At 40.7% G+C, this 27,496-nt stretch overlaps 1 protein-coding gene across 1 annotated transcript; it reads right to left on the reverse strand.

The window, feature by feature from the left end:
- Positions 1-20,362: 20,362 nt before the first annotated feature.
- Positions 20,363-22,738, reverse strand: LOC129780887 (uncharacterized). The gene has a single exon (XM_055789146.1). The coding sequence runs from the start codon at positions 22,736-22,738 to the stop codon at positions 20,363-20,365; it is 2,376 nt and encodes a 791-aa protein (XP_055645121.1).
- Between the last annotated feature and the right edge of the window lie 4,758 nt (positions 22,739-27,496).

The raw sequence follows: 27,496 nt of genomic DNA on the forward strand, positions 1-27,496 counted from the left end.
ATGGTCAATCGCACACTAATTGGTATTGGTGTGACCCGCCGTTCGTTAGTGTGAAGAAGCGTTCCAGACTACTCCTTGGTGGTGTGTGATACACTATCTCGTTTGTGCCGAGCACACAGCACGCGATCGGGTGATCGCTGAGTACAGCAGCACCGGTGTGTGCAATTAGGTATTTTTAGAAATAAATATATTTTAAGATTTGATAGAAATAAGATTTCAATAAAATATAATAATAATATTTCATATAATTGCCGACTATGGCAAATAGAGAGGGATCTCCAAGTATGGAGATCTCTTACAACGAAAATATTGAGATTCCCTCGATTGCCCAGAAAGGGGCCGGAAAGTCGCTAAAACGCGAAACAGAAGATGTATCTTCTGAAGAAGATTCAACCAACACTAAAATGCCCCCCTCCAAGAAATCCGCAAATCTCTCCTCTCAATCGCTTCACCCTCCTGTTTCCACTCAACCTTCGACCTCGCATTCCTCATCTGTTGTCTCCGATCCCCCTCAACCATCCATTTCCTCTCCCCCTTCTAACGACACCGTTCCCGCGCAAACCTCGTCCTCGTCTTCCCTTTCTGTTGTGTCCTCTCCCCGGGTCAAGGTTTATCCAGAAGACCTGGAACTGGTCCCTGGGTTGTTTTCTTCCGGCCCAAACCAAACGGAAAAGCGCTGATTGTTATTCAGATCACGAAAGATCTGACAAGATACTAATCCGTGATCGAAGTTTTGAAAGTTAGACCGAACAAACTGCGTGTTATCGTGGGTGATCGGAAACATGCAAACGATATTGTGATCGACCAGAGGTTCACCCTGGAGTATCGTGTCTACGTGCCGTCCCATGACGTAGAAATCTCGGGGGTGGTAACTGAAACGGGTCTGACGTGTAAAATGATAAAAGAAGGATTTGGAAAATTTAAAAGACTCCCTTTGGTGAGTGTTAAAATCTTGGACTGCCGCCAACTAGGGAAAGTCTCCCAAGAAGGGGGAGAGACTAAATTCACGCCATCCGACTCGTTTCGAGTAACTTTTGCTGGTTCCGCCCTCCCTGACTACGTCATGGTGGATAAATTGAGGCTGCCTTTGCGACTCTTCGTGCCAAAGTCCATGACATGCCAAAAATGCAAGTCAGTTGGTCACACTTCAGCTTATTGTGCCAACAAGGAGCGCTGTGCCACTTGCGGAGAGCAACATGAGGGGAAATCCTGCAGTGCGACTGAGCATAAATGTCCATATTGCGAGGGATCTCCACATGAGCTCTCAGCTTGTGAAACTTACAAGAGTCGCTGGGAGAAACAGAAGCGCTCTTTAAAGGAACGGTCGAAGCGCACTTTTGCGGAAATTTTAAAGGGCGCTTCTCCACTGGCCCAACAACAACAACAAACAATCTCCACACACAATGTTTTCTCTACGTTGCCAGTTGATGAAATGGAAGCGGACACAGCTAGCGGGGGCACACCGTTTATTTTCAGAGGGAATCCCCGGCGCAAAAATGTAACCATGTGTTCCCCCGGTGATACCCCCTGTTAGTTTGCCTAAAAAATCGAGTGCAGCGGACAAGCAAAATCAGGTTCCTCCCGGCTTCCGTGGGAATAGTTCACCCTCGAACGACCCAGCACTCGAGGGGACATCAAAAACCCCATCTGTCCATGTTTTTCCGTCCAGCTCAACTTCCCAATCGGGATTTATAAAGTTGACTGACCTTTTGGATCAAATCTTCACGTGTTTTAATGTCTCCGACTCCATCAGAACCATTGTCATCTCAATGCTTCCAGTATTAAAGACAATTTTGCAACAATTGATGCAAACATGGCCCCTCCTTGCAATGATTATCTCTCTTGATGTATAATTCAAATAGAGAGGTCGGAGATATCACTGTTTTACAGTGGAATTGTCGTAGTCTTATCCCTAAATTGGATACATTCAAATTTTTAATTCATAAGTTCAACTGTGAAGTTTTTGCTCTGTCCGAAACTTGGCTTTCTTCGCGAGATGATATCTCTTTCCACGATTTTAATATTATACGCTTGGACCGTGATGATAGATACGGAGGGGTGCTTTTGGGGATCAATAAGTGCCACTCATTTTTTAGAATTGACCTTCCAGCTATTGGAGGGATCGAAGCTGTTGCTTGTCATGCAAACATCAGAGGCAAAGACCTCTGTATTGTCAACTTGTATTGGCCTCCGAGAGCTGCGGTTAGCCGCAAGCAACTTGTTGACATGTGCTCACTCCTTCCTGAGCCACGATTGATCTTGGGAGATTTCAACTCTCATGGAACTGCCTGGGGGGAACAGTACGACGACAATCGTTCATTGTTGATATATGACCTTTGTAACAGCTTCAATATGACCGTTTTGAATACTGGGGAAACAACACGTGTACCTAAACCTCCTGCTAACCCAAGTGCTCTTGACCTTTCGCTTTGCTCGAATTCACTATCGTTAGATTGCATGTGGAATGTAATCCAGGACCCCAACGGTAGTGATCACTTGCCAATCAAAATTTCCATCACCATTGGGTCGAATTTTTCTGAATCTATAAACATGGCATATGACCTCACAAGACACATTGATTGGAAAAAAATATACGGACGCGATTGCTCTAGCCATCAATTCCAGAGATGGTTTACCTCCATTGGAGGAGTATAACTTCCTTTCTCGTTTGATCTATGACAGCGCGGTTCGCGCTCAAACGAAACCCATCCCAGGCTCCACTATTCGTCGAAGGCCTCCCAATCCATGGTGGGATAGCCAATGTTCCAAGCTTTTTGTAGAAAAATCGAATGCATTTAAAGCTTTTCGGAAACGTGGAACCCCTGAAAATTTTCAAACGTATTTATCCCTTGAGAACCAGTTCAAAAATTTGATCAAAGGGAAAAAACGTACTTATTGGCGAAATTTCGTGGGAGGTTTGTCACGAGAAACGTACATGAAAAAATTATGGAAAGTGGCTCGAAACATGAGAAATCGCTCTTCAACGAATGAAAGCGAAGAATATTCACATCGATGGATTTTTAATTTTGCACGGAAGGTTTGTCCTGATTCCGCTCCTGTACAAAAAATTGTTCGAGATATACCACAAGATAGGTGCGATCTTGATTCCGAGTTTTCGATGGTATGTAGCGTTGCCTGAACGGTCTTGGCTTTCTTCCATACACCTAAAACTCGACCAATCGTTTTAGCGTGCAACTCTCGACTCTTTTATTTTTCCGAAATTAATTCTACAAACTAATTCTTCTACCTTCGAATTTCTGGGGAGGCGCTTGGAGTTACCCCGCTATATCTGCCGATAAATAATTACGCGCCGAGTAATCAAAAAAATGTCCCGTGTGTGTTCAACTGCCACGAACCGAATGGAAACTTGAGATTTGTTTCACTCGCACAAAAATAACAAAATTGATGTACGTAAAAAAATGTAGACTCGGTAACAACATAATGTAATTAGAGAAGTGTTCGATTTTCGACAAGGGTGATGCACTTTTGGATCTTGACGACAAAGCGCAAGTGTGCTTCAATGAAATATGAAAAAATGGAGCGAAGCATTCTCCAAGCGTCTCTACATTCATATATGGAGGAATTAGGGTCGCTTCAGGTAGAATTCTCTCTTGCTCTCCTTTCTTGTAACAATTCTGCTCCGGGATCGGATAGAATTAAGTTCAACTTGCTGAAAAACCTCCCTGATGTGGCGAAACATCGCTTGTTGAATTTATTCAATCGGTTTCTGGAGCATAATATTGTTCCAGATGATTGGGGACAAGTACGAGTTATAGCTATTCAAAAAGCCGGAAAACCCGCGTCCGACTTCAATTCGTACCGCCCAATAGCAATGCTATCTTGTATACGGAAATTGTTGGAGAAAATGATCTTGTTTCGCCTTGATCGTTGGGTTGAAACGAATGGCTTACTCTCAGATACACAATATGGGTTCCGCAGGGGCAAGGGGACGAATGATTGTCTTGCGTTGCTTTCTTCAGAAATTCAAATGGCTTACGCCGAAAAAAAACAAATGGCTTCAGTATTCTTGGACATAAAGGGGGCCTTTGATTCTGTTTCAATAGAGGTTTTGTCGGACAAATTACACTCTCGGGGTCTGCCGCCTCTATTGAATAATATGTTATATAACTTGCTTTGTGAGAAGCATTTGAACTTTTCTCACGGAGATTCGGCAATAAGTCGGTTCTCTTACATGGGCCTCCCCCAGGGCTCATGTTTAAGCCCCCTTTTGTACAACTTCTATGTAAGCGACATCGACAATTGCCTTACACAAAATTGCAGCCTAAGACAACTTGCAGATGATGGAGTGGTGTCTGTCGTAGGATCAAACGAATCCGACCTGCAAGGACCCTTACAAGATACTTTGAACAATTTTTCAACCTGGGCCATTGGGCTAGGGATCGAATTCTCCACGGAGAAAACAGAGATGGTGGTTTTTTCTAGGAAGCATAGACCAGCAAAACCAAAGCTTCAACTTTTGGGTAAACCGATCACTCATGCTATGTCATTCAAGTATCTTGGGGTCTGGTTCGACTCCAAATGTACTTGGGGGGCCCATATTAGGTATCTGAGTAAAAAATATCAACAAAGAATAAACTTTCTCCGTACAATTACCGGCACCTGGTGGGGAGCCCATCCCGAAGATCTTATAATGTTGTATCGAACAACTATTCTCTCAGTGATGGAGTATGGCAGTTTCTGTTTTCAATCAGCTGCCAAAATACACCTCATTAAACTCGAGCGAGTTCAGTATCTTTGTCTCCGTATTGCGTTGGGATGTATGCCCTCAACGCATACCATGAGTCTCGAGGTTTTGGCAGGCGTAATCCCACTAAAAGATCGCTTCAATTTATTATCTCTTCGGTTTCTCATCCGGTGTAAGATTATGAACCCATTGGTGATCGGGAATTTTGAGCAGCTGATCGAGCTGAATTTTCGCTCCGGATTCATGAGTTCATATAATAAATTCATCTCCATGCAGGTTGATCCTTCTTCGTATATTCCCAATCGTGTTTGTTTCCCTGACTACATCAATTCCTCTGTGCATTTTGATCTGTTCATGAAGGAGAAAATCCATGAAAATCCAGATTATCTTAGATTGGGGTTCGTTCCTACAATCTTCAATGCAAAGTATGGGCGTATCAATTGTGATAATATATACTTTACTGATGGGTCCTCTATGAATGAGTCCACAGGATTTGGAGTGTTCAACGTATTTTTTAGCACCTCACACAGTCTTCAGAATCCTTGCTCGGTATATATTGCTGAATTGGCAGCGATATACTGGGCGCTGGACAGCGTCGCCTCACGACCTGTTGAACACTATTACATTGTAACGGATAGTCTTAGCTCTGTCGAAGCTATCCGTTCAGTGAGGCCGGAAAAGCACTCGCCGTACTTCCTTGAGAGAATACGAGAAATTTTGAGTGCTTTATCCAGACGCTGTTATGTCATTACCTTTGTGTGGGTCCCTTCTCATTGCTCCATTCCGGGTAATGAGAGGGCTGACTCATTAGCAAAGGTAGGTGCAATTGAAGGCGATATTTATCAGCGTCAAATCGCCTTCAATGTATTTTACTCTTTAGTCCGTAAAAATACCATCGCTAATTGGCAACGCAAATGGAACGAAGGTGAATTAGGCCGGTGGCTCCACTCGATTATCCCTAAGGTTAGCCTCAAACCATGGTTCAAAAGTCTGGACTTGAGTCGGGACTTTATTCGCACCTTCTCCCGACTCATGTCCAATCACTGTTCGTTAGACGCGTTACTCTTTTGTTTCAATCTGGCCGGTAGCAATCTCTGCATTTGTGGCCGAGGTTACCACGACATCGAACACGTTGTTTGGTCGTGTGAGGTGTATCTTGTTGCCAGATCGAATTTAGAAAATACCCTTCGGGCTAGAGGAAGGCAGCCCAATGTGCCGGTGAGAGATGTGTTGGCTCGGTTAGACCTTGATTACATGTCCCAAATATATGTTTTCCTTAAAGCTATCGATGTTCGTGTGTGATTATCCTTATATCCTTATACCCTGCTTTTCTTCCTTTACGAGTAATTGGTCCCCTTGCTTTAATCAGGAGAACAAGTTGAAATGTAAATTCACAATAGATATACGAATAGATTTAAGAATTGAGTGTTTGTGATTACCAACATTTTAATAATTTCCTTATATCCCATCCTTTTCCTGAAAAATTATGTCACCCTTCTAAACTCGAGTCCACCGCGAGTAATCGGTTTCCCACATTACTAACCATAGATTTAAGAAAATTGTTTGTATATATATATAGTTTTAAAAACATATTTAAGAATTCGACTCCTTTAAACTTACGTAACTGAGCCTGTAAAAATAAACGAATTAAAAAAAAAACAGCAACTTCAGAGGCAGATACATCATCTCTTTCAACAAGGCGAATAAATGTTCGAAATATCACTAACCAACCTCTGGTGAGAAGCAATTTAAGGGATGAGTTTTCAAATGAATCGTAATACAACAGGACATTATTATAAATATTTTTTCTCTATACTCAAAATACGGTACAAATTGGTAAAAAGACGGGGCAATCCAAAATGGTCTCAATGGTAGTCAGCCCAGCTATAGGGGTCGATGGTATCACTTCATTCTGGAAAAGGAGAGGAAGATAATTTTCAAGTGCTCCATCCAATAATAATCAACTTTATTCTCATAATATTAATAATAAACGAAATTAATCAACAATGAGCGTTCTTTCCGGAAGGAAAAACAACCGAAAACTTGAGTTCTCCAGATAAGTGAAGACAAAAGCCATCCCAAAACGGAGGTCGGAAACAACATATCTTTTTGGAAAAGGGGAAATTCCACCACGAGTGGTTGATAGTAATTTTCCGCATTGATATAATAACCTCTTCTTCGAACTGTCAGCCGACGGGGATGCACTTTTGGGCTTTGCAAGCTCGCAACCGCACTCGCAAAAATCCACGCGAAAATGCACAGAAGAGGAAAACTTTTCCTCTGCACCACCAGTGCAAACAAGCAGAATTTTCGGTTGGAGTGCACCCAACAGAGACAGCCGCGACAGAAGTGCAGCTTGATTTTTAGCAATCAAAAGCTGAACTTCACAGCTACTTTTGAAACTCATAACTTCACAGACTGGAGCCGAATCTGCATGGGATGGGAATGGCTCAAGTGGAAGTTTGTCATCTCGAAGACTTTGGTGACTTTGCTGAAATAGCTGCACCTAGAGTCGTCAAGATGTTCGTGTGACGTTCGTGGGATCATTCATGGCATTATTATGACGACGATCGGAAATGACTGCACTTTACCACTTATTGACTTTTTATTCACCACGAGGTGGGATCAATTTGAATAACCTTCTGGGCGGAGTTAAATAATTCACTAATTTCCCACGAGGAAGTGAATCACGAAGTTTCGCACGTGGAAATCAAATCCCCGAAAAATCACCCCAGGAAAATATTTGCTCTATTGAGAAACTTTGCATCGAGTCCATAATCCTAGAAACACAAGCATTATACCGTAAATAGGAAATTAAAGTAGGAACAATAAAAAAAAAGTTTCAGGAAATGGCAAGCAGACTGAGAAGCAAATATTGTGCCAGGAGATTAGCATGTTTTCATTTCCCACCCATCTCGGAGGATGGAGGAAAACGCTACTCAGAATGTTCGACGATTCGTGAGAAGAAGGGAAAAAAAGGTCTGAATCATTGATTGTGAGGATAGAACGGAAAAGTTTCGACCGGAATCAGTCTTGTTTTGTTTTTGTTGCAATGAAGAGTTTCTGGGAGTTTAAATGGCTCAAATTACGGTCCGAATTAGGGATTATATTATTCCGGTCTTTCCTGCAGCAAATCATCAAATGTTTATGTTCATCTAAAAGAATCGTTAGTAACAAAAGCAGTTCGAGTGAAATAATTTGATTAGAGCATTCGAAGAAATCCGTTCGTTTCTTCTAATCAGCTCGGATGAACTGTACAATTTGCGGTTGCTCTACATGGTCTTAATTTCTTTTGAAAGCGCGAGATATAGTCGACAAAAGCTCGCACATACACTTCTATACACGAATTTAGATTTCGAAGGCATTGAGATGCACAGCTGATTTGAACAGTAAGTGGGCTGGGTATGAAAATATCCGAAAAATTAGAAACATTCATTGAAGCTGCTGGATTCAGTCAAAATTATTCGGGGCTACTGATCTCAAAATCATCCGCGGAAACATATTGGAATCTGCTAGAAACCTTGCCGCGAGCAAGAATTTGATTCCCGGAATTTGTAAGAAATCGCAAATTTCGCATAAGTGTCATCGCTGATCAAGACACAACATTGCTGTTAAAGTATCGGGACCATAAACACCATTCAAAATTTCAGCCGTCTCGTTTCCATGTTCGTCATTATCAGAGAAAAACTGTCAAATAAAGGGTGTGTCACATCAAATTGCATCACGGAAAAAACGCTGTAGAAATTCGCCCAGTAGACCGATCCTTTTGAAAATTTTAGATAGTAAAATAAAAACTATTAAACAACTTTTGGCATTTTCTTTTTAATCATACTTCGAGCCCAAGCCCGTATGCTCGCACCTTCCTCGTTACCCCGTCCATAAGGTTCTGTACAACGTCAGGTTGCAGTTTTTTTTTGAACAGAAATCCATTTTCTCTTGAAGTCCGCCTCCGATTTGACAACTTTTGGGTTCTTCCGGAGGGCCAGCTTCATAATCGCCCAATATTTCTCTATTGGGCGAAGCTCCGGCGCGTTTGGCGGGTACATTTCCTTTGGCACGAAGGTGACCCCGTTGGCTTCGTACCACTCCAACACGTCCTTTGAATAGTGGCACGAAGCGAGATCCGGCCAGAAGATGGTCGGGCCCTCGTGCTGCTTCAATAGTGTTAGAAGCGCTTCTATAGGCACTCCTTAAGGTAAACCTGCCCGTTTACCGTGCCCGGAACGCTGAATTTGTCCTCTGCGGAGATGAACAACAGGCCCGGCAGCTGACGAAAGTCCGCTTTGACGTAGGTTTCGTCGTCCATTACCAGGCAATGCGGCTTCGTCAGCATTTTGGTGTACAGCTTCCGGGCTCGCGTCTTCCCCACCATGTTTTGCCTTTCGTCGCGGTTAGGAGCCTTCTGAACCTTGTATGTACGCAGGCCCTCCCGCTGCTTGGTCCGCTGGACGAATGAACTTGACAAATTCAGCTTATTGGCGACATCCCGGACCGAACTTCTCGGATCACGTCTAAACTGCTTAACTACGCGCTTGTGATCTTTTTCACTGACGGAGCATCCATTTTTGCCGTTCTTCACCTTCCGCTCGATGGTTAGGTTCTCGAAGTATCGTTTTAGTACTCTGCTGACCGTGGATTGGACGATTCCCAGCATCTTACCGATGTCCCGATGTGACAACTCCGGATTCTCGAAATGAGTGCGCAGGATTAATTCACGACGCTCTTCTTCGTTCGACGACATTTTTCCAAATTTACGAAAAATTGACAGTGAAGCATGGCCAACGTGATCTATACACTCTTATCTGATTATTAGCGAAAACTGAAGATATAATTCCTTAAAATTAAATTTCTACAGCGTTTTTTCCGTGATGCAATTTGATGTGACACACCCTTTATACCGAACTTTCTCGTTATTGAGTTCCATTATTATAAAGCTGTCAGCTCAAAATTCGCCCCCACAGGGGGAAGACCATCATCCGAAAACTTTGATAGTGCACTTACCGGTCCTTCGGTATGGCTATGTTTTCACATCATTCACATTCATATAGTCCGTAACCAACGGTATCCAATATCCGCCAACAGCAGTAGCTTCTGGGGGTCCCGGTGAGCTTTCGATGGGGGAATGTTGTTTTATGCAGAATATGCACTAAACATTCCCGAAAAGTTTTATTTGTCATACATTCATCATCCAAAGGTATCCCAATCGCGCTTATTGGTGTTGAAAATGTGGAATTGAAGTTGTGATAAACAGCGTTGTTGGTAATAGCAAGTTTTAAATAAAGAACCATGAGGTTATACAGAATTACGACCAAAGACCATTCGCGATGGAGCATATTATTACTATGCTCAATTTTAACATATTTTAATTTTAGTTTACTGATTGCCTTCACTATGATAAGATCTAAAGACGCTTGTCACATGGGATTTCGCGTGTAGAAGTAATTTTAGCTGCTTCGATCTTAAGCATTTTGAATGGTTTAATATCAAAATTCAATTCGCCGATGGTTATATGTCGGTTTGTGAGTTAACAGAGAAGCAATATTAGGTATATACGGGAAAGTAAATTCATTTTTGAGTGGGAAATTCGAATTATTGAAAAAATTGCACTGGTGGGGTAAAACGGACAGTTGCCAGTGGGAGTGAGATGGACAGTGAAAAGCCTGTTCAATCTATTCCTAAGGAATGCCCTGCTTCTATACATGTAAATCAAATCGCCAAATGTGGACTGTTTAGAAGCTGACTGGAACCACAAGCAATATAGTTGAGGGTCTGTCCATTTATACGGCTGAAAAGCACGATATCACTTCTAGGTGGATTAATTCGATTTTTTCATCATTCAACAGACATTCATGATGAATTCAGACCTTGTTTGAAGAAAATTATTCCTCTCGCGTTCGATAAACCTCTACGCTTCATATATTATAAACCTGTCCATATTACCCTCACTATATGCCCATCAAAAGTTTTGGGGAACATGAGTTTCCAAAGATACAATTGAAGTTCTACTTAAAATGTCCGTTTTACCCCCACCTCCCCTACATAGAAAATGAAAGTAATAGAGAAATAAATAAATTGGATACATTCTGCCAACTATATACCGAGAGTTTGTGTGTGTCAAAACGGGTCCTACGATGCGGTAATTTGAGTTAATTGGAAATAGGAAAAAGTCACACCCATGTCCCGTCGCCAATTTGATCGTTCAAGTATGCCTTCAGCCTCTTCGTTGCGCTTATATTTTTGAGGAAAATTACACTCTTTCGGCACTAGTCGTGCTGCAACTTTTCTCATGTCCACAACATGAACCAAAATATGACAAACGGACTCGTGAGAGATATGGACTGCCATACAAATGAAACACAAATTTCTGTATTACTCGAGAATTAATCAAGAATATGAAACCAAATTTGGCATGTGGAGGTTTTAGGGTGCAATAAATGTTTTTACGGTGGTTAGACACTCCACCCCCTCTCTAAGGGGGAGCTGCCATACATACGAAACGCAACTTTCTGCATAACTCCAACTTAGTGGAGGTTTTAGGGTGCAATAGATGTTTTTACGGTGGTTAGACACTCCACCCCCCTCTTTAAGGGGGACCCATACGAATGAAACACAAATTTCTGCATAACTCGAAATCAAGCAAATGGAGCCGAATTCGGCATGTGAAGGTTCTAGGGGGCACGAAACGTTCCTATGGTAGATAGACACTCCTCCCCTCTCTCTGAAGGAGAAGGAGCTGGTAGTGTGATAAAACGCACTGCTATATCTTCCTCTATCTATATAAATAAAAATGGATCACCGAATGTGTTGATAAGAGCAAAACTCGAGAAAAAAATTGTCCGATTTAGGGCTGTCTTTATTCTATCATATTTTCTGTATCAAACATTTATTCCATGTAACGGATAAACATGTTATTTGAAAGTGGTTGAAAAATCTTGAACGAGAATTTTTTCTGAAAATAATCTGATATTATATTGACGAATTTTGGTAAAAGTACTAGGAATTTTATAGTAAAAGGTAATTAAATTAGATTAGAGATTATAAAATCAATCAATGAACAGTTCTGCGAACGTGCGCTTAGTAAAAAAAACGTGAATATGAAAAATAAATTTTGGGCTGGACGAAGTTTGCCGGGTCAGCTAGTTGTTCTATATAGTTCCCAAGATCGGCGCACCAGAGATGGCGCATTAGACGAAGGGATAGAAGTAAATATTTATTGCCGGCAATTGACTAGATGATTCCCACTTTAACCTTTTTCGTGGGAAGCATGTTTTCATAAGACCCAAGGCGAGGGCGCTGTATGGACCACTCGAAAGGTGATAAAAATTGTTGTGTGTAGGTCTCGTCCTTTATCGCGCATGAAATGAGCGCGAAGGGCAGAGAAGGAATAGGGCAAAGAAACAAAAATGTTTATTTGGGATCCCACGCGGGTGGCGTAGAGGCAGATAAGAACAGGAAAATATGGAAAGGGACTCCTTTGCTGGCAACCAGCAAACAGTTAGGTAGTAAAATCTCACCAAATTGAGCTCCTTTAGCAATAACGGGAGGAAACAAGTGGGATAAATTTCATGTAGCGAATAGGCAGGCAGATAACCAGATGCGGTTTTGGTTATCTGAGTAGGAAAGGAAGATCTTTTCTCTCCCTTATAGATTTAGGCCTGGGTAAAAATTCGTGTATAATTTCGGAAGCAAATCAATTAACAAACCATATTTATTTCCCAAAATCAAGTTAACCATCAGGATCAAGTTCGCCGAGTTCAGCCAGCCGAACCCAACCAGTCGAGTCCAACATCCGCAACGCCAGGACTCCTAACAGGGAAGAAGTTAGAAAACACTGGCAATAATAACAGAGAAAATCCCAAACCGAAAAGCAGACCACTTACTTCACTTGGACGAACCATTCTGGAGCCGCCGGATTCTGAAGGGTTGGCGGCTGCCCTAGTCGGGATTTGCTGAAGTCGAGGGGCTTAGCTCATAAGAGAGGCAAGGCAAGATTTCGAAAAGTAACAAAAATCCAGGGAAATAAGTTCCCTGGTTAACAACCATTAATGAACCTATGTTTTCGACATAGTTGAGTCACCAAATGTATTCTGCAATATATTCAATGTTCGGCACAAGAAAATTTGTTTTCAACACAATATCTTCGACCAATAGAATTATCCATATCGAAAATTTTCTACCTGTTCCGCAACATGCGAGTTTTCTATGGGTGCCAATATTTGTGTTAGTTTTCTACCCTGCTGGTTAATCATTCTATACATGTTGCATGGTGATCCCGAAAGTAGGGGTCATAGCAAAGATATGTAGAGATCAAAAGACGTAGAGGTAGAGAGATATAGGGATATAGCAAAATAGAGGAATAGAGAAATAAAGAAATAGGAAAATAGAGAAATAGAAGAATAGAGCAATGAAGAAATAGTGAAACAGAAGAATAGAGAAATAGAGAAATTGAGAAATTGAGAAATAGAGAAATAGAGAAATAGAGAAATAGAGAAATTGAGAAATTGAGAAATTGAGAAATTGAGAAATTGAGAAATTGAGGAATGAAGAAATAGAGAAATAGACATATAAAAAAATAGAAGATTAGAGAAATAGACAAATAGACAAATAGAAAAATAGAGAAATAGAGAAATAGACAAATAGACAAATAGACAAATAGACAAATAGACAAATAGACAAATAGACAAATAGACAAATAGATAAATAGACAAATAGACAAATAGACAAATAGACAAATAGACAAATAGACAAATAGAAAAATGGACAAATAGACAAATAGACAAATAGACAAATAGACAAATAGACAAATAGACAAATAGACAAATAGACAAATTAACAAATAGACAAATAGACAAATAGACAAATAGAAAAATAGACAAATAGACAAATAGACAAATAGACAAATAGACAAATAGACAAATAGACAAATAGACAAATAGACAAATAGACAAATAGACAAATAGACAAATAGACAAATAGACAAATAGACAAATAGACAAATAGACAAATAGACAAATAGACAAATAGACAAATAGATAAATAGACAAATAGACAAATAGACAAATAGACAAATAGACAAATAGACAAATAGACAAATAGACAAATAGACAAATAGACAAATAGACAAATAGAAAAATAGACAAATAGACAAATAGACAAATAGACAAATAGACAAATAGACAAATAGACAAATAGACAAATAGACAAATAGACAAATAGACAAATAGACAAATAGACAAATAGACAAATAGACAAATAGACAAATAGACAAATAGACAAATAGACAAATAGACAAATAGACAAATAGACAAATAGACAAATAGACAAATAGACAAATAGACAAATAGACAAATAGACAAATAGACAAATAGACAAATAGACAAATAGACAAATAGACAAATAGACAAATAGACAAATAGACAAATAGACAAATAGACAAATAGACAAATAGACAAATAGACAAATAGACAAATAGACAAATAGACAAATATACAAATAGACAAATAGACGAATAGACAAATAGACAAATAGGCAAATAGACAAATAGACAAATAGACAAATAGACAAATAGACAAATAGATAGTGGAATAGTGACATAGAGAAATAGTGAAATAGAGAAATAAAGGAAAAGAGGAATAGAGAAGTAAAGAAATGAAGAAATAGAGAAATAGAGAAACAGAGAAATAGACACTAACTCGTCTAAGATGCTGCCAGGACCATATCAGATTCTAGTAAAAGCCATTTGAGCAACTTTGCATACTTGAAATCATCCACTCCATGCCGAACCGATATAGTAGTTCTCAAATTTCGTCAAAAGTAGTTGTTTTGTTCTTTACCGAAAAATATTAGACCAGTGTTTTTTTATGAGGCTATCAATTCCCATTTTAGAGTGGTCCGAAAAATATTTTTTTTCGCTTTTTCCGAAACATGACTTTTTACAAAAATTCATAACTTTCGAACTGCTCGACCGATTCAGATGATCGACATCTCAAATTAAAGCCAATTAGCCTTTTTTGAAAAAATGTTACAATTGCAAAAAAAATGGATTTTGTTTTCGTGATTTTTGATTGTATTTGTTTTTTTGTTGTTTGAAGGGCTTTGGACTAGAGAGTGCTATATTTTTTTAATATGTTTCCCTAAAAGCTGTGTTTTTTTACAGAACATATCCAAAAATCAGAAAGGCGTTTTTATCGTTTTTGAATTAGGATTTTTCATTGTTAACAAAATAGTTTGGATTTTGTTTTCGTAATTGCTATATTTTTCTATATATTTTCGACATCGACATCGACAAATGATAGATTTCGTGCCAACTCGACTGGTCATTGGCGGCAACATTCCAGATTGCAGCGAAACTTTTTCCCTGTAGCAGTGCCCTTCTTCCGAGGTATGGACGACTTGTTGGTAATTATTTGGGCAACTCACATATGTTTTTATTGCGGAATTTGAAGAAAAAAATTTAAGAAAAAAATCATTTTAATTTGAAAAAAAATTTATTTGTTTTATATTTTTGAATAGCAAGATACATACATTATCATTTTTAAAGCAACAATTTTTAGGTCAAAAAGTACTCTAATTCTTTTTTGAAGATTTCAAGTATGCAAAGTTAAATAACCAATGTCTTTAGATCCACGAAGTTTTACTTATATCTAAGATTGTGCTGTCAATAATAAATTTAATCATTCAATCACCATTTCCATAAAACCGACAAAATACCGTTAACGTTTGCATTATAAAAATGGACAAAACTTGCCGATTTTTCATGGGTGTTCACCTTCATAGCACAGACGACACTACCCATGCAGCTTCAATCATATTAACCCATGAGTCAGCAGAAAAAAAAATTGACAGCTCTATCAGTCGAACTCCAACCGTGATGGAGAAAACAGTAAAGCTACTCTGTTCAGGAGTGTGCGTGTTCAAAAAACGGTACCCCTCCGCGTCGAAAACGGACATCGTGCGTCACTTTGTGGACGCCGGATACGTCCGTTCCGGCATCTATAACATCTTGGCACAATTGGACAATAATCAGAGCATCGAAATAAAGCCCGGTTCCGGAGACCGACGACCCCGAGCGACATGAAGCTCCGAAGGATGTTGAATAGGAAGATCGAGAGAAAATTGGCTACATCGCTGCGTGCGCTTGGCCGGGAGGTCGCTGCTACTGGTCAAACAGTGAAAAAGTACCTGTCGAACATTGATATACATGTCAGGAAGCGGAAGTCCCGTCCTCTGATCTCGGAGATGGTGAACTGGCTGAATAAGATGGTCAAGTCGATTTTCCCGGCGAATCGCGACGTAGCGGTGTGGATGGACGACGAGACCTATCTCACCCTGGATGATAACGACTGGCAGGGCACTTCGTATTTTACTTCCTACACGAAGGAAGTAAGCTCCGAAATGAAGTTTAGTTCACGCTCCAAGCTCCCCAAGAAGGTGCTGCAGTGGGTAACAATCAGCGAGAAGGGGATGTCAAAGCCACTCTTCTTTAGCTCCGGAGTTGCGTCGTTCATCAAGAGATACCATAAGGGCGAAGACACGGTTTTCTGGTCGGATCTGGCGTCGGCCCTCTACTCGATGCGATCGTTGGAGGAGATGAAGCAGCTGAATGTCGATGTGGTACCCAAATACGCGAACCCGCCCAACGTCCCATCGGGAATTTCCGGGCAAACCTGGAGCGTTAGATCTACTCCAACAATTTTGTCGCGAAAACTGAGAAGGAATTGATCAATAAAACGAAGAAAGAACTCAAAACATGCCTACACGCATGTTTTCGTCCGCCATGGCGAATGTTCCGGTTAACTGGCGGAAGGCCGCTCGCAAGGGCGTAGATTTTTTTTCAAGTAAGTTAATATAATTACCTTCCATGGAGAATTAATAGAACTCAATTATCTGTCTTAGTTTTTTTATCACCATCCGAAAAAAATCCATTTTTTTCAAATCCAAACGCTACCACAAAATGCAGAATATCAGCTCAATGCTCATCAGTTCAAAACTGAGAAAAATAGGTAGCGAACCGTCCCCATGATTGTTTTCACAAAAAAATATTCTGCGAAGAGTTATCGCAATTATGCAATTTTCATATTTATTATGATCAGAGATGCCAACCTTCCTGATTTTTCAGGATTTCCCAGACTTTTTGACACGTTTCCTGATATCCTGACAAACACCCAATTTTGCCTGATTTTTCTGAGATGATCCTGATTTTCCCTGATTTTGTACTTTTTACTTCATTAGAATGAAAATTATCCGTAATAAATATACGAAGTTTTTCTGGTTGGAAATGAGAATTGTCATAATAGCTAACATAAAAAAGCTGTATAATGTATAATTTTTTTTTGTTATCTATATATTCCGAAGCGATTCGCTTTATCGAAGATATCCTGTCGACATTTATTGAAGCTTGAAGTTTGCGTGAAAGAAAATATCCTTTATTTATCATGTTTTCGACGAGAATGCAAACTGGGAGCATAACATTTAGGTTACGTGAAAGATGGCGAAAGATCTTGGAACAAAACTGTGCTCATCAACTTGAAAAAATTTATGTCTGCCTATAAAAATCATGCGTTCGTGTTTCCAAAAATCGGTTCGAACTTTCCAGACAACACAATATGAGCTATCCTGATTTCTGCTGATTTCTATTTTCATTCTCTCTGATTTTTGAAAATAATAGTTGGCAACCCTGATTATGATCAATCAGTTGCATCCTTCCTTGTTTTCGTCATAATTTTTCAGTTTTTCAAAAAACTTGGCTTTCGTTTTTCTGATTACATATGTCTTTGAACAATTTCCTGGATGCATACAACTCCTGCGCAAAAATCATTTATCCTTTTTCGACATCCGATCCATCAGAGCCACGTGATATTTCGAAAGAATGACGATAACCAACTGAATAAACAAGAACTGGGTGATGCAGAAAATGGACATAATTGAAAACAAATACTTCACTTAGCTCGTGATTTGGCTAAGTGAAGTATTTCTATCAATATTGCTTTTTGTGCACCATGTAGTGGATTGGCATCCGGTCAAATTCGACCCGTTCTTTTGCCGTTCTGTCTCCTGTCCGTTAACCGTGTTTAATGTTCGCACCAGAGATGACAGGTTTGAAGACATTTGACTTACTGTGAAGACATTTGATTTTGTGAAGACATTTTGAAAACATAATGAAATATGTGAAGACATTCCAGTATGTGAATTTTTGAGAGATATTATTTCCATAAAATTCTAACTATTGACCGAAAATTTCGTTTGCTTGCTTTTTATAGTTGTCACTTGTTTACTTTTGTTCTCAGTAATCAATGAAGACTTTTGTCTCGGGGTTGTATATTGATTATCCGCAGTGTATTTTGATATTGTATTTATTGACGAACTGCATTACATTTACGTTACATTTATTAACTAATTACTACATAACATTTTAACATTTCTTCAAATACGATAGACACAAGTATATTGATGGACGATTGACGGTACAATGGTTTCAAAAAGATCTCCTCTTACAATAACTATAGTACAATACCCTATTCTTACGAACATTAAATTTAACTCCGACAAATCTAGTACCACAATGAGTCTACTTGCACTGGTAAGCGTGCACCGAGAAATACCCAATAGAAACCCTCACCGAGTGGATACCGTTCACAGCTCTTGAATCCCGCAATATCCTCGCGCACCCTGAAGTGTCTCCGGACTTCTGAAGTAAACAGTGATCTTCTCTTGCGCCATGATGTTCAGTGATTAGCTTCATTATGATTAGTTGAGTTTCCTTCCATTGGCAACAAACAAAGTTTAGCTACAGGACGCTTAAATAGCCCACTTGATGTCCGCACGGTAACTACACGTACTATACCATCATTTCCAGGGTGTAATTCCTCAATGCGACCTTTCTTCCATAGCATTGGTGGATTATTTCCATCCACCATGATTACCAACATTCCTATATCCAATTTTATTGGTGATTTCCAGTTTTTCGACCTGGCCTGGAGTTGGGATAAATACTCAGTACGCCAACGTTTCCAGAAATCCTGCAATTGCCTTTGCACTAGTTGCCATCGACTTAAACGATTGAGCTGGACCGTGCTATAATCAGGATCCGGAATATTTTGAAGCGAGTCACCTGTCAGAAAATGAGCCGGAGTCAGAGTTTCCAGATCGGTTGGATCATCTGACATTGGGGTAAGCGGCCGGGAATTTAAACACGCTTCTACCTGGACCAAAAGGGTGCTGAAATCTTCTTGGGAGACCGGACTTTCTCCTAGTACACGTAGTAGATGGAATTTTGCTGAGCGTACCGCAGCTTCCCATAATCCACCAAAGTGTGGGGCTGCTGGAGGAATAAAGTGCCATTGCATCCCCTCGTTTGCACATTCCTTGGAGATAGCATCATGATGTCGCTGATCCTTGAGCAAATCGAACAACTCACACATTTTATTCTTTGCACCCACGAAATTAGTACCGTTATCGGAAAAGATGTCCGTGCATCGGCCACGTCGAGAAATAAACCGTCTCAAAGCCTGCAGAAATCGTTCAGTCGACAAATCCGTAACATGCTCCATATGCACTGCCTTCGTACTCATACACACAAACAGCGCTACATAAGTTTTTCTTGCAGGTTTTCGGCGGCCATCGCGGATATATACAGGTCCAAAATAGTCTATCCGGGTTTCAGGAATGCTCGACCTACTGTCACTCTTTCCCTTGGTAATTGACCCATTTGTTGTTGGATCAGAATTGGTTTTGCTCTGAAACACCGTTGGCATTGATGGACCACCCTTTTAGCAATGTTTCGGCCGCCTAATGGCCAGAAACGTAACCGGACAGCACTTAGCAGTAATTGTGGACCGGCGTGCAACAACTTTTCGTAAACAAAAATCATTGTGGTTAATGGATGCTTAGCCGGTAATACAATTTGATGCTTTGTTTCAGCTCGTTCTTGAGATTGGCTTAATCTCCCACCTACGCGTAGTATGCCGTCTTCCATAATAAAAGGATTGAACCATCGAAGTGATGAATTACGAGGCACTGGTTTGCTGTTCGACAGTGCTCTAATTTCTTGGTTGAACGCCAACCGTTGAACCAAGCGAAACAAAATCATTTCCGCTCCCTTGAGCTCGCTTGATGTAAGGAATCCAAAATTGTGATCCGATTTTGGGTTCCTCTGAAGCTCAATTAAACGCACCCAGTACGCCGTTGTTCGTATCATTTTTGTATATGACGAAAATTTCGATATGTACCAGATGTCGAACTCCGGTTCCACTGCCGTCAAACATGCTGCCACCTTGCGGCGGACCTCTGGCGGATCCTCGTCAACGACTGTTAGCTGACATGGCCAGTTTTCCTCAACTTCTTTCAACCAGCATGGGCCCTCCCACCACAAGCTGCATTTTCCGATGACATCTGGAGCTTCTTCTTCTTCTTCTTCTTCTTCAATGGCACTAACGTTCCTAGAGGAACTTCGCCGTCTCAACGTAGTATTACTTGCGTCATTTTTATTAGTACTTAGTTGAGATTTCTATGCCAAATAACACGCCTTGAATGCATTCTGAGTGGCAAGCTCTAGAATACGCGTGATCACAGTGCAAGTCGGAGGAAATTTCTTTGACGAAAAATTCCCCCGACCAGAACGGGAATCGAACCCGAACACCCGGCATGTTAGTTATGACGCTAACCACTCATTTGCTCACATTGTCTTCTTAATTCTATTGCTGTATTGACGTCATCCGTTCCTGTGATTAAGTCGTCGATGTACATATCTTCTTCGACTGCCTTCGCAGCTAGTGGATATCTCTCACGTTCATCAGATGCCAGTTGTTTCAAAGTGCGAGTTGCCAGGAATGGTGCGGGTTTCGTCCCGTAAGTTACTGTGGACAACTCGTACGTTGCAAGGTTTTCATTCTCATCAGCCCGCCATAAAATACTCTGCAGTGGTGCATCCTTGGGATCTATGTTTATCTGGCGAAACATTTTCTCAATGTCAGCCACAATCATCACTTGATAAGTTCGACAGCGAAGGATAATTGCCCTGAGGTCTCGTTGAATAACTGGACCCACGAACAATGCGTCATTTAAAGAAATACCGTTCGATGTTTTGCATGAGGCATCAAAAACTACTCTCAATTTCGTAGTGGTACTGGACTCCTTTAGAACAGCGTGATGCGGTAGATAACATCGCTTTAATTGATTTGATTGATCCTCCTCCACCTTCCGCATATGCCCCATTTCGATGTATTCTTTCATAAACCTTTGATATTGCTCTCGTAATATATCGTTTCGAGTGAGTCGTCGTTCCACGCTTTCGAAGCGTTTTTTAGCTATTTCCATTGATTCTCCTAATTTTGATATGATGTCCTCATTTTTTGGAAGTGTCACAGTGTAACGACCATCTGCACTGCGCTGCACTGTGCGCTGGAATGATTCCTCACAGCATGATTCCTCAGGTGAGTAGTTGGTAGTTCCTACTTCTTCGCAGGACCAAAATCGAGTTATAAGCTTCTCTAATCGATCTGATATTGCCATGTTGCAACTAATGCGTGAAATTGGTTCTTCTGATGCCATTTCTCCTGATACCACCCAGCCAAACACAGATTCTGTAAGTCGTGGTAAACTGTCTCCTAATGATATTTCATTTCCCGTTTGGAAGAAGCTGAAGAATGATTGTATTCCCAACACTAAATCGACGCTACCAGATTGATAAAATGCTGGATCGGCCAGTTCGATGCCGTCGGGCATGTTCCAGCCTTTCGTTTGTACTGTTGCAGTTGGTAGGTTGACTGTCACCCGCGGAAGAACTAGGAAACTCATTTTTTGCGCATATGGAGATGTTCGAGATCGAATTGTTGCATGTACTTTATGCTTTACACTTGTTGCCACACCGCCAATTCCCACTATAGAGACATCTACCTTTGTTCTGGATATTCTCATACGCTGGCATAATCTCTCCGAAACAAAATTGGATTCTGATCCTGAATCCAACAGCGCTCGTGCAGGGTACTTCAGTCCACAATTGTCTTCGATTAGCACTAAAGCTGTAGCTAAGAGAATTTTCGAAGATTGATTAACCGATGTTGTTGATGAAGCTGAATTTGTTGCCGCCATGTTTGCAACCCTTGAGTGTGATCTCTGATTTGCCGTGATTTCACCTGCTTCGCATGAGTTCCTGATGCTACTTTCACCTTCTTTTTTGAAACATACCATGGTGTGGTGTCGACCCTTGCAGTTACGGCAGGAATTTTTCGATAGACATTCCTTTGCCTGATGGCCCTTTTTAAAACAATTCCGACACAGATTGTTGGAGCGTAAAACTGATTCCTTACTCGGAATTGACATGCGCTGGAAGGTGGGACACAAATAAAGCCAATGTGTATCGGGACATGCAGGACATTTCCCGCTTATATGTGGAGCAGCATGGTGACTGACGCGTATTGGGGTTGGCCCTTTTCTAATAACTGCGGTTTGCTCGTGTTTATTTTCCGATGATTTAGCAGGGAGCGCTTCCAAAAATCGCACACGTCGCTGCAGAAATTCGATGAGTTCAGGAAGCGTATCTTGCTCTCTCGTAGAGGAAAATTCCTCCCACCCTCTTCGTGTGTATGGATCCAACCGGGAACTGAGAATATTCACCAGCAGTAAGTCTTTGAAATCTGCTGGTTGTGTTATCTGATCCAACGTGTTAACGATTTTCTCAAATCCTTCCAGTAATGAGCGCAATTCTACGACCGATTCCTTGACTATAGTTGGTAGTTTGAATAGTGCTTGCATCTGTTTCTTCTTCAATAGTTTGCTGTTATTATAACGCTTGAGCAACAATTCCCAGGCAATATGATAGTTTGCCTTTGCGATCTTCAAAGAATCGATTAGCGCCCTCGCTTCGCCTTCTAAACATCCTTTGAGATAATACAGTTTTTCTACGTCCGGTAACTCAGGCTTCAAATGAATTAGTGAAGTAAAAAGATCCCTAAAGCTGAGCCACTCGTCGATGTTACCGTCGAAACATTGCAGCTTAATCATTGGAAGACGTACATGTTCGGTTACTCCCTGCATTGTTGCATCTAATTGTCTTGTTGTTTGGTTCAAATTACCAGTATCTTCTAACTCCCTGGCCTTATCTAACAGAAATGATTTTACATCGTAATATCGATTTTCAAAAACTGAACGCTCCTTCACATAGACTTCTTCATCAGGTGAAAAATCTTCATGACACTCAATTTCGTAATAAATATCGTTTGTCTTTTCCCACAAATCATCCAACCTCTCAAGACGAACTGCGATCTGATTGGCGGTTGTCCCCTCAGGATATTCATTCAAAGGTTTGAAAGGTTTGAAAAAGAAGCCTGCAGTCCGTTGGGTTTCACTTGCAGTGACTTCATTGATACGGTTTTAACCTTCGATGATGAAGTTGATGCTGGTGGCATGATTGATGCGTCCAATTCACCTTTCTCTCACGATGATCTGCTCCACAGGAATGATTAGTCCAATAGCGTACGACTTGCCGATGTTCCGAATCGTTCGTTCACCAGTAACAGCGTTATTGTATCCAAGAAATTTCTCCGATTTTGATGATGCGATGAACGATCGCCAGTAAGCGTGATTTAAGACATGCGATTGAGAGATTTGTGTTAGAATCTAGTGTAGTGCCACGGCTGGACATGTACTAAATGTCTACTAACCTACACGGCTATAGAACGGTTCCTGGTACAAGTCCAATATGATCCAAGTTGATTTAAAATCCTCTGAACTTCTTTGATTGCCCCGTGAGATGCTCGATGATTTTTGCAGTGAAGATGTTCAATTCAAATTAAAATTCCAATGATGTCGACAATAGATCCTTTTATAAGTGATGATCCTTTTAATGGCGATGATCCTTTATTCTCATTGATCCTCTAATCCAGATCCGGTTCGAAGGACCATTTATGTATATTGATTATCCGCAGTGTATTTTGATATTGTATTTATTGACGAACTGCATTACATTTACGTTACATTTATTAACTAATTAACGAATTACTACATAACATTTAAACATTTCTTCAAATACGATAGACACAAGTATATTGATGGACGATTGACGGTACAATGGTTTCAAAAAGATCTCCTCTTACAATAACTATAGTACAATACCCTATTCTTACGAACATTTAAATTTAACTCCGACAAATCTAGTACCACAATGAGTCTACTTGCACTGGTAAGCGTGCACCGAGAAATACCCAATACCCTCACCGAGTGGATACCGTTCACAGCTCTTGAATCCCGCAACAGGGTCATTCACTTGCTTTTTTCAAGTTTGAAAAGCAGAAAATCGACAAGCATATAAAAAGAATTCAACAAAGCGACTTTTACTTCAAATTCTGAATAGCTTCAAGCGGTCTAAATACATATTGTCTCTAGAAACCATTAGCTCATTTGCGCTTGAGAATTCGAATGATTGTGACATAATATCTTTATTATTTTGGGCCTATACTATACTACAGATTAAGCTAAAACTTTCAAACGACCACTTCACAAATCGAAGGTTTTCCGGTAACATACCGTTCAAAGCTAAAATAAACAAATTGACAGTTGCGCAATATATTCTTTGTTCACATTTATTGAAATCAACTTCAAAACTTCAAGGTAAGTTTAATGAAATGCCCTATATAACAATACCAAATAGAATAAACATTGAATAAGCTATTAAACTTTGTTCAAAAGTAAGTTATGAATTTTAGTTTCCTCCGATATGAATGTGAACACATTTGAAGACATTTTTTCGCACCATATGAAGACATTTGGCATCCCTGGTTCGCACCGCGTGTTTATTCTTCCCTTTCCATTCTCTCTGTCAACCTCTCGAGGGGTTATCCAGACCAAGATTATTATATTAAGGTGAACCCAACACACGATTCAAAAATATTTTGTTGATGCTTATTGTATATTTTGATTGCTATTGCAAGCGATATTTTATTGCTTCAAAGGAAAAGTATTATTGCTTCGAAAATAGGGCGCGTCTACAGTAATGCTCTCTAGTCTATTATAAATATCAGTGAAATCTCTACTAATAATAGAGTATTGTTATACTCAGTGCAATGGCTAGGTTTACTCTTATCAACAGCAATCTTTTAGAGGGATTATGTGTGCAATAATGGGACACAATGAAAAGTACAGTTTTTTTCTACATTTTTCTTAATACAACAAAACTGTTTGAACTGGTTCATCAATATATACAATAAAACTGCCCTTAACGCAAAACAACGAAAATCGCAGGTAGTACCTTTCAACTGATGGCATCACATGAAGGCATTATCTACCATTAGATTCGAACCGTTCCGATACCTTTTATACGCCTACCTATGAATCCTGAAGTGATTAACGACAACAATAGAAATCGTCTGTCACCGGCAGCGAAATAATTTCTGAGGCAACAGCAAAAAGCTCAATTTCAAATGATGCGTTTATAATGGCGGCTACGTTAGGACACAAACAACGCACACCGCCTACACAGCCCCGCCTCCCACAGACAATTTGTTTGATTTCGCTTTCTATTGTTCGGTGTAATCAATCAGGAGCGCATTTAATTTTCCGCAGCAGCGACCTTTCGCTTGGCGTTTTTGCGGTGCGCTTTATCAGACTTGTTATCGGTAGCGGCGGAAGCTCACAGCAGTTAGTCCTCATCCGGTAGCATTCGAATGGCGGGCCACTGCCGGGGTCTATGCAATGCCATTCGTCCAAGACTGCCACTGACAGATGGTGACGTCTATGTGACGGCGCCGGGAAAAGAGACTCGGAGATTCAGAAAAGGTCCAGCATGCCGGGCGGCATGAATTTGTAGTGATGTCGTGCGGCTACTCTGTGCCCTGGAACATTGTAGCATTGCGGAGCTTGTGTTTAATATTCATTGGATAGCCAAGCCCTGTGAAGCTACGCTGGGTCCAATTGAAATTCTGCCTTCAACAGTGCTCCGTTTGTCCTCGGCTAGTAATTAAATAGATCTTTCAGCGTCTGAAAAACGTTGCTTCAATACGTACTCTACAGGATATTTCTAAACAGAAGCAACAGGGTTCGAGAATACATCACAAATAGGGAACCATCCTCCTGTACCCACGTTCAAAAGCAAACAACACCCATGGCAAACGAAATTCATCACACCTGATGAGGCGCTAAAAGACGGGCTGGAGAAATTGGACCGAAACCGGAAACGAGAGAGGTAATTATTTTAAAATGTTTGAATTAACGAGCTCTTTTGTCTTGTGCCATTTCCCCGGAAGGTATATTGGCTGGGCGTGCTTTCAGTTTCAGCTTTCATTGTAACCACGCCGAGCAACAGGAGACTGCCGAGTTAAGCGGCATTTCATTTTCAGCAAATTTGTAAACTTTTAACGACGCCGAAGTGCGCAAGGAAAAGCAAGAATTGCGGCTCACAATTGTAAAATATTTACGCAACAAACTTCGGTTGCTTGTTTTAGCATCGCTTTCAGAGGAATACCCGCAATCAGAATGATGAATATAATTTTGAATCAGAACGTTCCAAAGGCATTGCTTGACATAAAGCAGACAAGAGTGGCGTGAGCTTCACCAACGCTTCCCGAAGTGTCAGTTCTTTTCCGAGCGGAAGTGGGGACGATACAAAAACATCATCAGCTATTGCAATGACTACAAATGGTCGACGTTGAGTCAGAGTGGAGTAAATGACTAAGTCGAATGCTACATTTTGCTGTTATCTAATTAGATAAATGATACAAACAGAATGATCAACGATAATCTACACCTCTACACGTTTGACCATGGCGACTAGCAAAAAATTACACTATTGTAAATTCGAGAAAATGGTGAATTTGACAGTGACTTTCCAGACTCTTCACGTAGGACTTCGTCTTTGATTTTTACACTCAAACTAGCGTGGGCTATCTCTCTCCAATTCCGCGGGCACCCCGTGTTTACCATTTCTGCTCCACTTGGTCTAACCAACTCGCTCGCTGCGCTCCTCGTCGTCTCGTACCATCCGGATTCTCGATGACACCATTCTCGCAGGATAGTTGTCCGACATTCTTGCGACATGTCCTGCTGTAATCACTTTCTGGATACTGGATTCACCGGTGAGTTGCGTAAGCCGATGGTTCATTATTCGCCTCCATACACCGTCCTTCTGCACATCACCGAAGATGGTTCTAAACACCCGTCGTTCAAAGACTCCGAGTGTTTGCAGGTCCTCTTCGAGTGTTGCCCACGTTTGCGTCATAGGAGCGTTTGTACAGGGAACATTTCGCGAGATTGCTAAGTCTGTTTTATGTGTTTTTTTGAGACCATAGTAGGTACGCACGTACTGTGGACCAGAGCTCTGCATAGTCATAGTCAACTGAGGATAGTCAGCTGACTATCTGACTGACTATATCCGTATTCAATTAGTGATGACTTCTGGCTTCCTCACGCAGTTTCTCCGCCAAAAAGACTAAACAGTCAGTCGGGCGTTTAGTCGCTATCTCCCTCTACCGACTCGACTACATCATTTCATTCTTCCCAGTCAAATTGTCCTCATTGCATTTTAAAGTGACTTCCCCCAGAACGAATTCGTTCCTCTCTTTCTCTCTCTCTCTCTCTCTTCCATGTACGTGTGTACGCATCGATGTTCGAGTTCAACGTGGTTTGACATACGCTACAGGTGAGCTAGATTAGTTTGTATTGTACACGAAAATAACTCAAACGTATAAAATAGCGTGCAGTGTGTGTGCGCTATTTTGCACGCTATTTACTAATACTAACGCGAGGACCTTCATAGTATACTTGATAAATGTCTATGTTCGTTGGTTCGAATTCACGATGGGT

This window comes from Toxorhynchites rutilus, chromosome 1, assembly GCF_029784135.1.
Source record: "Toxorhynchites rutilus septentrionalis strain SRP chromosome 1, ASM2978413v1, whole genome shotgun sequence".
In the NCBI taxonomy this organism is placed as follows: Eukaryota; Metazoa; Arthropoda; class Insecta; order Diptera; family Culicidae; genus Toxorhynchites; species Toxorhynchites rutilus.

Coding starts and splice junctions, on each gene's coding strand:
- LOC129780887 (XM_055789146.1), bottom strand. CDS start 22,738: ATGCAGGGAGTAACCGAACATGTACGTCTTCCAATGATTAAGCTGCAA.